This window comes from Oncorhynchus tshawytscha, linkage group LG21, assembly GCF_018296145.1.
Source record: "Oncorhynchus tshawytscha isolate Ot180627B linkage group LG21, Otsh_v2.0, whole genome shotgun sequence".
In the NCBI taxonomy this organism is placed as follows: domain Eukaryota; kingdom Metazoa; phylum Chordata; class Actinopteri; order Salmoniformes; family Salmonidae; genus Oncorhynchus; species Oncorhynchus tshawytscha.
The window spans coordinates 17,465,637-17,477,958 of NC_056449.1; the positions used below are offsets into that span (position 1 = coordinate 17,465,637).

General features: G+C 41.6%; 1 protein-coding gene across 1 annotated transcript in view; it reads left to right on the forward strand.

The window, feature by feature from the left end:
- The window catches only part of si:dkey-237h12.3 (teneurin-3), a 162,025-nt gene that overhangs the window by 147,643 nt on the left and 2,060 nt on the right, over positions 1-12,322 (forward strand). The window contains exons 25-29 of the mRNA XM_024383118.2: positions 1,291-1,466; positions 1,897-2,132; positions 3,284-3,580; positions 6,665-8,276; positions 8,534-8,664. Of these exons, the coding sequence (XP_024238886.1) occupies positions 1,291-1,466; positions 1,897-2,132; positions 3,284-3,580; positions 6,665-8,276; positions 8,534-8,664 (2,452 nt within the window). The remainder of the gene's footprint in view (positions 1-1,290; positions 1,467-1,896; positions 2,133-3,283; positions 3,581-6,664; positions 8,277-8,533; positions 8,665-12,322) is intronic.

Genomic DNA, 12,322 nt, shown 5'->3' on the forward strand with positions numbered 1-12,322 from the left:
TTATATTTGAGTAATATGAAGAAATAGTCATTGATCATAAGGTAAGCTAAATAAGTTACTGCTTTGCACTTAAAAGGTACTTAAATTGATATTATACTCTGCTCAAAAAAATAAAGGGAACACTTAAACAACACAATGTAACTCCAAGTCAATCACACTTCTGTGAAATCAAACTGTCCACTTAGGAAGCAACACTGATTCACAATAAATTTCACATGCTGTTGTGCAAATGGAATAGACAACAGGTGGAAATTATAGGCAATTAGCAAGACACCCCCAATAAAGGAGTGGTTCTGCAGGTGGTGACCACAGACCACTTCTCAGTTCCTATGCTTCCTGTCTGATGTTTTGGTCACTTTTGAATGCTGGCAGTGCTTTCACTCTAGTGGTAGCATGAGACGGAGTCTACAACCCACACAAGTGGCTCAGGTAGTGCAGCTCATCCAGGAAGGCACATCAATGCGAGCTGTGGCAAGAAGGTTTGCTGTGTCTGTCAGCATAGTGTCCAGAGCATGGAGGCGCTACATCAGGAGACAGGCCAGGACCTGCAGGACCTTTGGCATTTGCCAGAGAACACCAAGATTGGCAAATTCGCCACTGGCGCCCTGTGCTCTTCACAGATGAAGGAAGGCAGGTTCACAGGCTGCAACATCTTCCAGCATGACCGGTTTGGTGGTGGGTCAGTCAGCCAGAGGTAGCCTGACTGCCATTAGGTACCGAGATGAGATCCTCAGACATGGAGGCCACAGACCATCCGCCACCTCATCAGGAGCATGCCCAGGCGTTGTAGGGAGGTCATACAGGCACATGGAGGCCACACACACTACTGAGCCTCATTTTGACTTGTTTTAAGGACATTACATCAAAGTTGGATCAGCCTGTAGTGTGGTTTTCCACTTTAATTTTGAGTGTGACTCCAAATCCAGACCTCCATGGGTTGATACATTTGATTTCCAATGATAATTTTTGTGTGATTTTGTCGTCAGCACATTCAACTATGTAAAGAAAAAAGTATTTAATAAGAATATTTCATTCATTCAGATATAGGATGTGTTATTTTAGTGTTCCCTTTATATTTTTGAGCAGTGTACTTTCATCTTGACGTGAAATTGGTGGCAGTCACAGTAACTTCCTTCACATTGACACACACTGGAGAATTTGCCCACAGTGTCATATTTTGACCCTTTGATGTTGCTTACATACTCTGAAAAAAATGACACCATGCATCAATGGAAACATTCATGAATCATAATGATCACCTTTACATTAACTTCTCCATCTATCTTTCAGCTATGACAGCGAAGGCAGGCTAATGAACGTGACGTTCCCCACCGGAACAGTGAACAACCTGTACACCGACATCTACAGGGCCTTGACCGTGGACATTGAGAGCTCCTTGACTGAAGAGGAAATTAGCATTACCACCAATACCTCCACCATTCGTGCCTTCTATACATTGGCTCAGGGTAAGCCACACATCTCCTCCTCTCTGTCTTGCTAAAACAAGTACAAACAGTTCAGATGGCCATTTTGAAAGTAGTTATTTGTCATTGTTGCTTGGGTTGTCACGGCAATGTTGAGTAAGATTAAGTCATGTATCATTATGGGTGAGCGGTTTTGACAGAAGACAGTGTAAATGATTTCTTCCTCAGTGTGTGGGGTAAGCAGAAACCTTGTATCGTAACTCTTTGTCCACTGTATTGAGCTATTTATTTAATTCTTCCATTTGTTGTAGTTCTATAGTTATTTTTTAAATGTTAATCAGTTTTCTACCAGTGAGTAGTTGTTTTTTTGATTTAGGTGGCAAGATTTCCCTGAGTATCCACAACAATGATTTAGAGTTACAATACTTAGTACAATGTTATCATTTATGACCCTGTCTTTTAAACATTTCAGATCAATGTAGAAGCAGTTATCAGGTTGGCTATGATAACTCTCTGAGGATCACCTATGCCAACGGAATGGACACCCACTACCAGACTGAGCCCCACATCCTGGCGGGCACTGCCAACCCCACCGTGGCACGGCGTAACATGAGTTTGCCAGGGGAGAGTGGGCAGAATCTGGTTGAGTGGCGCTTCCGCAAGGAGCAAACCAGGGGCAAAGTCATTGTTTTTGGGCGCAAGCTAAGGGTGAGTTTCACTTTATTATTCAGAGTTTCATTTATCTGTAAGACATGTTGTTCACTAATTTACTGTATATTAACTATGACACTTACCTGAAGTGTAGACCTACAGCAAAATAATTTAAATGCCTCCCTGGATGCATCAATGATTAATCCTGGAGTTCCGTGTGAGATATGAGCATACCTGATTTCAATTAAATGCAGTAAAATAGTACCTGCTTCCAAATTCCCAATACCCTATACTGCCAGTATTTTTCTCCAGAACCTGCCAATGAGATTTACAATTGACGTTATGAACTTAACTTGGGTAGTTACTTTCCTTAACAGCAATTTTGGGTTTAATCGTTTCTGAGCAAATGCCAGTGTCTCTCAGTTTAATGAAGCCCTTGAAGGAGCTGTTCATCTCCTCTCACTGACTGCCAAAGAGTGGCAATCACACTAAATGCTGTTTTTAGGGCACCAGACAAAATAATAAGTGCACTCTCCGTGACTCTGTGACTTAAAAGTCTGTAGCATAGAATTAGGAATTAGACTACTAGAATTGACATGAACCTTCTTATGATGGTATACAAGGTCAGCCATTTTGGTAAGGGAGTTGGGAGCTACCTAGTCAATAATTTGTCAAATTAACTGCCAATAGGCCAACATTTCATTCAAACAATGCAGTCAATGCATAGCCATACACAGGCTCAACAAGTTGTAAATGATATTGTACTGATATGGTATCATATTATAACACTTACAGCTTTCCAAGAAGACAACATTAAGACATTTATGGTATGCTTGCATATATTTTAGAGGCTATTTCTAAATCAAATTGATATAAATTTTGTATACGTTATTGTATATTGTATACTGTATTTATAATTATATATATTTATTATTATATATTTTAGGTTGACAATAATTTTGTTATACAATTACTGCTATATCATATGCCTTACTTGTATTTTCCTGCTTAAGTAAGAGAATGAAAAGCATCACCTATGCCTCTACTGCAATTCGGACTGGTTTGGATTTCTCCCAATGGCTGACATTTTCATACCATTCTGAAACTTTGAGGGTTTGTGACATAGCCCCTCTAGTAATCTAATATGATCTCTATGGTCTGTTGTTGTTTTGGCTTGGCTTTGATTCAATACACATACCAACTAATAGGTGAATGGACGGAACATTCTATCGGTTGATTACGACCGTACACTGAGGATGGAGAAGATTTACGATGACCACAGGAAGTTCCTGCTGAAGATTATCTATGACGGCGCGGGCCACCCTGTGCTGTGGGTACCCAGCAGTAAGCTGCTTCCCGTGAACGTCAGCCGGAGCAGCAACGGTCAGATCAGTGCCCTCCAGAGGGGGCAGACCAGCGAGCGGTTGGAGTATGACGCTCAAGGACGCGTTGTGTCCAGATTGTTTGCTGACGGGAAGACGTGGAGTTACACATACCTGGACAAGGTGAGGGTTGAAGTGATTCAATAAAAGGATTTGGTTTCTCCACTGGTCGCTCAGTGCACAACACAAATGGATGATGAAAGTAATTGTGTATAGGAATGCAGGCCCCATACACGCTTTGCTTAACTCTTCCCTGTTTTGGGGACTTGCGTGGATCTGGTACCGCTTCCGACTGATATTTTCGCTTAAAAATTGATATGTGGTCATCATAGATTGAAATGTATTGCATATAAAAAAATCTTTATTTAACTAGGCAAGCCAGTTAAGAACAAATTCTTATTTTCAATGATGGCTTAGGAACAGTGGGTTAACTGCCTTGTTCAGGGGCAGAACGACAGATTTTTACCTTGTCAGCTTGGGGATTTGATCTTGTAACCTTTCGGTTACTAGTCTAAACACTCTAACCACTAGGCTTCCTGCTGCCCCTGCATTGAGCAGTAGCCCTGATTCTCACGGACACAGGAGTATGTGTCTTCTGCCTTTGTGAAGCAGGATGTGAAATCTGACACCACTTAAAGAGGAGCTGTCCCTCCTACCATTTCATTCGCTTTCCGACTGTCCATCAACTCCTGGCTGAAACCTACATCACAGCCACTTACATCGTAACGCAGCAGGAGAGAGTGATTTCGTTGCTGTAGTGCATTCAGAGATCGATTTATACCAGTCATCTAAAATAATTAATAGATAAAAAATTAAAATGTTCTGTTTGTCATAGACGGACAATATTAATATGAGATGAAAAGCGAGTTCCTATCTAGTTCAAAAAGCCAAGACGGAGCTCTGTCAGACGTTCACAGTGATGGGGGCAGATGTTTTGATCAAGAGAGACCTTTAGAAAATATGTATTTTACAGTTATAAGGAAGGTGAAATCTTATATTTAGTCATTTTTAAAATTGATTATACTATATATAGAACATATATAAGTCATGTCAAGCCTTATTCATACAGTTTTGTTGAATAGGAAATAGACAAAAAAAAAAAGTTTATATTTTCATTTTTCTATCATATTTGTACTGTGTACTTATTAAGCTTGTGTCCTTAAGTGCCTACACCAGAAAGGTGAGATTTGACCCTTTCTTGGAGTATGCAGCATTACTATTATAGTTATTGTTTATGGCCCTCTCATGATAAATAATTCCTGTTGGGGATTACTTAGATTACATTTAGTTACTTTTCAGAGGTTTTAAGCAGAACTTCTAAACCTCTCTCACACACACACACACACACACACACACACACACACACACACACACACACACACACACACACACACACACACACACACACACACACACACACGGTACTTGCCTACATTAGAGCTGCTCATTATGGTAACACATCCACTTTAAGAACAGAACTCCTCGCAGAACTTCCCTGAGAACAGAACTCCTCGCAGAACTTCCCTAAGAACAGAACTCCTCACAGAACAGCAGGGTAGCCTAGTGGTTAGAGCGTTGGTCTAGTAACCGGAAGGTTGCAAGTTCAAACCCCCGACCTGACAATGTACAAATCTGTCGTTCTGCCCCTGAACTGAACCCCCTGAACCCCCCTGTTCCTAGGCCGTCATTGAAAATAAGAATTTGTTCTTAACTGACTTGCCTAGTTAAATAAAGGTGAAATAAATAAATAAATAACAGAACTCCTTGCTGATTTCCCTAAGAACATAACTCCTTGCTGAATTTCCCTAAGAACAGAACTTCCCTAAGAACATACAGTGAGGGAAAAAAGTATTTGATCCCCTGCTGATTTTGTATGTTTTCCCACTGACAAAAAAATGATCAGTCTATAATTTTAATGGTAGGTTTATTTGAACAGTGAGAGATAGAATAACAACAAAAAAATCCAGAAAAACGCATGTCAAAAATGTTATAAATTGATTTGCATTTTAATGAGGGAAATAAGTATTTGACCCCCTCTCAATCAGAAAGATTTCTGGCTCCCAGGTGTCTTTTATACAGGTAATGAGCTGAGATTAGGAGCACACTCTTAAAGGGAGTGCTCCTATTCTCAGTTTGTTACCTGTATAAAAGATACTGTATCTGTCCACAGAAGCAATCAAGCAATCAGATTCCAAACTCTCCACCATGGCCAAGACCAAAGAGCTCTCCAAGGATGTCAGGGACAAGATTGTAGACCTACACAAGGCTGGAATGGGCTACAAGACCATCGCCAAGCAGCTTGGTGAGAAGATGACAACAGTTGGTGCGATTATTCGCAAATGGAAGAAACACAAAAGAACTGTCAATCTCCCTCGGCCTGAGGCTCCATGCAAGATCTCACCTCGTGGAGTTGCAATGATCATGACAACGGTGAGGAATCAGCCCAGAACTACACGGGAGGATCTTGTCAACGATCTCAAGGCAGCTGGGACCATAGTCACCAAGAAAACAATTGGTGACACCACTACGCCGTGAAGGACTGAAATCCTGCAGCGCCCGCAAGGTCCCCCTGCTCAAGAAAGCACATATACATGCCCGACTGAAGTTTGCCAATGAACCTCTGAATGATTCAGAGGACAACTGGGTGAAAGTGTTGTGGTCAGATGAGACCAAAATGGAGCTCTTTGGCATCAACTCAACTCGCCGTGTTTGGAGGAGGAGGAATGCTTCCTATGACCCCAAGAGCAGGTGGCCTAGCAAACGTACAAAATCAGCAGGGGATCAAATACTTTTTTCCCTTACTGTAACACCTGGCAGATCATAAAATAAGTGAGATCACTTACTGGAAGGCTCAGCTGCAGAGACTTTTCCTCGTGCAAAACCATGCAGAGATTTCCTTGCCCTCACTTGGCCCTCCTTGTGCTCATTACAAGATAGGGATAGGCCATGTCAACAAAGAAACACGAGGCACACTGAAAGCTTTAGGAGCTCAAGTAACCAATGGCCCACTGAAAGCACTTCTAGCATCCAAAGTGCATTATGAATGAACTCTGAGTTGCCATGGATTTTAGGAGTCAGAAATAAACATGTGTAGGTTTGATGCAATTGTTTAGGCTATTTTGTGAGCTGGTGGTGTGCATATATATTTATTTGTAGTCATAAAACAGCAATATATTTTTTTTCTCCCTTTCCTCATCTTTCCTCAAGTCGATGGTGCTCCTGCTCCACAGCCAGCGTCAGTACATCTTCGACTTTGACTCTCAGGACCGGCTATCTGCCGTCACCATGCCCAGTGTGGCCCGCTACACCATGAACACAGTCCGCTCAGTGGGCTACTACCGCAACATCTTCCACCCGCCTGAGAGCAACGCTTCTGTAGCAGTGGACTACAGCGAGGATGGCCTCCTGCAGCGAGTGGTGCACTTGGGCACGGGCCGCCGGATCCTGTACAAGTACCGACGGCAGAACAAGCTAGCCGAAGTCCTGTATGACAGCACGCGGGTCAGCTTCACGTACGATGAGATGGCAGGCGTGCTGAAAACGGTCAACCTGCAGAGCGAGGGCTTCATCTGTTCAATCCGTTACCGCCAAGTGGGCCCCCTGGTGGACCGGCAGATCTTCCGCTTCAGCGAGGATGGCATGGTCAATGCCCGCTTTGACTACACCTACGACAGCAGCCTGCGCATCACCAGTGTGCAAGGCGTCATCAACGAGACGCCGCTGCCCATCGACCTCTACCAGTTTGACGACATCTCCGGCAAGGTAGAGCAGTTCGGCAAGTTTGGCGTTATCTACTATGACATCAACCAGATCATCTCCACGGCCGTCATGACCTACACCAAGCACTTTGACGCCCACGGCCGGATCAAGGAGATTCAGTATGAGATCTTCCGATCCCTTATGTACTGGATCACCTTCCAGTACGATGACGTGGGACGATGCACCAAGAGGGAAATCAAGATTGGGCCATTCGCCAACACCACCAAGTACGGCTATGAGTACGACGTAGATGGCCAGCTCCAGACGGTCTACCTCAACGACAAGATCATGTGGCGCTACACCTACGACCTGAACGGCAACCTCCACCTACTGAACCCAGGCAACAGCGCCCGCCTGCTCCCCCTGCGCTACGACCTCCGCGACCGCATCACCCGCCTAGGAGACGTGCAATACCGCATGGACGAGGATGGCTTCCTCCGCCAGCGAGGTTCCGAGATCTTCGACTACAACTCAAAGGGCCTCCTAGTACGCGTATACAGCAAGGGTAACAGCTGGACCATCCAATATCGCTACGACGGCCTGGGCCGGAGGGTGTCTACCAAGAACAGCCTGGGGCAGCATCTGCAGTACTTCTATGCAGACCTGAGCTACCCCAGCAGGATCACCCACGTCTACAACCACTCCAGCTCTGAGATCACCTCCCTGTACTATGACCTGCAGGGACACCTGTTTGCCCAGGAAATCAGCAGCGGAGAGGAGTACTACATCGCCTGTGACAACACCGGAACCCCTCTGGCCGTATTCACCAGCAATGGCCTCCTGATCAAGCAGGTCCAGTATACGGCGTATGGGGAGATCTACTTTGACTCCAACCCGGACTTTCAACTGGTGCTGGGGTTCCACGGGGGGCTCTATGACCCACTGACCAAATTGTTGCATTTTGGTGAGAGGGACTATGACATTATGCCCGGCAGGTGGACTGTGCCTGACATCAACACCTGGAAACGAGTGGGGAAAGAGCCAGGTCCTTTTAATCTCTACATGTTCAGAAACAACAACCCCATCAGCAAAGTACATGAAGTGAGAGAGTATGTCGCAGGTAAGATATTTATTGTCACTTATATTCGACTTAGTAAGATTTAATGTGCACGTCGTGTAAACATGTTATTTAAATGTGCTATTCAAATGTTGAAATCTTTGTACATACTTAAACTGGTAATGCATGTAATCATGCCAGCTTATTCATGACAACTAAGACATTCATTACTTATGATAAAACATGACCATATTTTCTATTTTGACATAACCACGTCATTAAATATTTAGTATGACCTTGATCTTATTTGTCCCGTGTAGATGTGAATAGCTGGCTGGTGACCTTTGGGTTCCATCTACACAACACCATTCCTGGCTACCCAGTCCCAAAGTTTGATCTGACCCACCCATCTTATGAACTGAAGAAGAGCCAGCTCTGGGATGATTTACCGGTTGGTTTCATATTTTTACATGATTTCAATCACTCCTTTATTGTCCCGCTATTTGTGATCCATATATTAGAGAAATGTAAAGTAAGCAGGTTGAACTTTATATTAATAAATGTAACCTTTATTTTACCAGGGAAAATGTATTGAGACCTAGGTCTCTGTTTCAAATGTGCCCTGCACAATACAACACAAATATACACGCTATACACAAAATAAAATATACATATATACAGTATTCACATTAAAATACAAAAAGACATGCGAAGCACAAGTAAAATGTCACAAATCACCAAGAAAACAGTTATTTCCTTCACAAATAATTCCCCAATCAATACTCTAATCTGCCCGAACAGCACCAGAACATTAGCTGAAATGTATTTAGATTTTTTTTCCAGCAATACAGTGCATTAAAACTAAAACTAAAAGCAGATTTACCTAGCTTGGTTGCCTAGAGTTAACCAATCCTTTGAACGAGTTAGGCAACTCGGGTGTCTATACTTCAACAGCAAAGTTAGATATGCAGTGAACAAAAACATGGAAATGTCTGCTTATCCAAAATTCCAACCAACTGATTGCAGCATTACTGCAAAAATGGAGGACGCAAGTGGAAATGGAAGAAGTTAAGGAACTTGTCTGTCAGCCTTGCATTAAAGACCAAAAATTGGCTGAAGGAAATTGTGATAAATACAAACGTGTACCAGTTTCATTTAAGGACTAAAACATTTACAGCTGCGCCATACAGGTTGAAAAAAATAGTTTGGAGAAGATATTTGATGTATCGATTCTATGGCACATGGTTTATGAATATAATATGACACATGTTTTTTTGTATAATATCAATTATTATACAACATTCTTGCAACCAATAGAATGTTATATACAGTTGAAGTCCGAAGTTTATGAACACCTTGGCCAAATACATTTAAACTCAGTTTTTCACATTTCCTAACATTTAATCCAAGTAAAAATTCCCTGTTTTAGGTCAGTTAGGATCAACACTTTATTTTAAGAATGTGAAATGTCAGAATAATAGTTGAGAGAGTGATTTATTTCAGGTTTGATTACTTTCATCACATTCCCAGTATGTCAGAAGTTTACATACACTCAATTAGTATTTGGTAGCACTTGACTTTAAATGGTTTAACTTGGGTCAAACATTTTGGGTAGCCTTCCACAAGCTTCCCACAATAAGTTGGGGGAATTTTGGCCCATTCCTCCTGACAGAGCTGGTGTAACTGAGTCAGGTTTGTAGGCCTCCCTGCTTGTACATGCTTTTTCAGTTCGGCCCACATATTTTCTTAGTAACAGGGTCAGGGTTTTGTGATGGCCACTCCAATACCGTGACGTTGTTGTCCTTAAGCCATTTTACCAAAGTATGGAAGTATGCTTGGGGTCATTGTCCATTTGGAAGACCATTTACGACTAAGCTTTAACTTCCTGACTGATGTCTTGAGATGTTGCTTCAATATAGCCACATAATTTTCCTGCTTCATGATGCCACCTATTTTGTGAAGTGCACCAGTCCCTCCTGCAGCAAAGCACCCCTACAACATGATGCTGCCACCCCCGTGCTTCACGGTTGGGATGGTGTTCTTCGGCTTGCAAGCATCCCCCTTTTCCCATCAAGCATAACAATGGTCATTATGGCCAAACAGTTCTATTTATGTTTCCAAAAAGTATGATCTTTGTCCCCATATGCAGTTACAAACCGTAGCCTGGCTTATTTCTGGCGGTTTTGAGCAAGTGGCTTCTTTCTTGCTGAGAGACCTTTCAGGTTATTTCGATATAGGACTCGTTTTACTGTGGATATAGATATTTTGTACCTGTTTCCTCCAGCATCTTCACAAGGTCCTTTGCTGTTGTTCTGGGATTGATTTACACTTTTTGCACCAAGTACGTTCATCTCTAGGAGACAGAACGCATCTCCTTTCTGAACGGTATGTCGGCTGCTTAGTCCCATGGTGTTATACTTGCGTACTATTGTTTGTACAGATGAATGTGGTACCTTCAGGTGTTTGGCTGACTTGTGGAGGTCTTTCTTCTGAGGTCTTGACTGATTTCTTTTGATTTTCCCATGATGTCAAGCAAAGAGGCACTGAGTTTGAAGGTAGGCCGTGAAACATCCACAGGTACACCTCCAATTGACTCAAATGATGTCAATTAGCCTATCAGAAGCTTCTAAAGCCATGACATCATTTTCTGTTTTTTACAGGCACAGTCATCTTAGTGTATCTTAGTGAACTTCTGACCCACTGGAATTGTGATACAGTGAATGTTAAGTGAAATAATCTATCTGTAAACAATTATTGGAAAAATTACATGTCACGCACAAAGTAAATGTCCTAACCGACTTGCCAAAACTGTTGTTTGTTAACAAGAAATTTGTGGAGTGGTTGAAAAATGAGTTTTAATGACTCCAACCTAAGTCTATGTAAACTTCCTACTTCAACTGTTTATGGGGGATGCAACCATCCCAGCTCTGCAGATTTAGCTGCGAATAGACAGAATCATTAGATCACTTGTTTTGGTGCTGCCCATATGTAGCTGGTTTTTGGTCGCAGGTTCAGGAATGGCAGAAAAAGTTGAACATTTACTTGAAGCTAACTCTGCAAATCTGCAAATAGATCTTCTGGGTGATTTGAAAAGTCGTGGTCAATCAATCAATAATATAATAATACTCTTAGCAAAAATGTTTATCTTTAATTTACAATCTGTAGAAACTATGAGAATAGAAAGATTCAGAACTTTTGTGAAACATCACAGCGGAAAATATACTGTATGGCAGCTAGAAATCAAAACTGGATGGTCTTCAGAGAGGGATGGTAGGGGTACAGAGTAGCTGAAAGGTGGGACTAAAAGTAAACAATAGATAACAAATGTAAAATATAGTGTTTCCACAAAATGTATATCGTATGTATAAGCAGGAAGTAGAAACCTAAGTATTTTTGTCCATCAGTTTACTCCAATTAAGGGTAGGTAGGGTTAGGGAAAATATATCTAAAAATGTTTTAATTGTATATACAGTACCAGTCAAAAGATTGGACACACTTACTCATTCCAGTGTTTTTCTTAATTTGTTACTATTTTTTACATTGTAAAATAATAGTGAAGACATCAAAACTATGAAATAACACATATGGAATCATGTAGTAACCAAAAGAAGTGTTAAAAACAAAATATATTTTGTGTTTTAGATTCTTCAAAGTAGCCACCCTTTGCCTCGATGACAGCTTTGCACACTTCTGGCATTCACTCAACCAGCTTCATGAGGAATGCTTTTCCAACAGTCTTGAAGGAGTTCCCACATATGCTGAGCAGTTGTATATGGGGGATTGGAAATGATGCAGACAATTTCTTTGATAGAAGCCACAATTTATCTGCAATATTAAAGATAATCTAGATAAGACAGAAGTTTATGAAGTAGGGCCTTGTAAGAACACAGGGAGTAATGTAGAGATCTAAAAGAGCATAGTTGTTTGCTGTATGAATATCAACCACTATGACAAACAAGCAGTGGAAAAAGAAACATGTAAAAAAGAAACAAGAATCCATACATATTTATTTTTGTTTTAGGTTTGTAATTGGTATCACATTTAATTGGACAGCGTTTTCATAGGAAGAAGTACAAATTGGTTTCCATTTATAATTTAATTAATTTGGC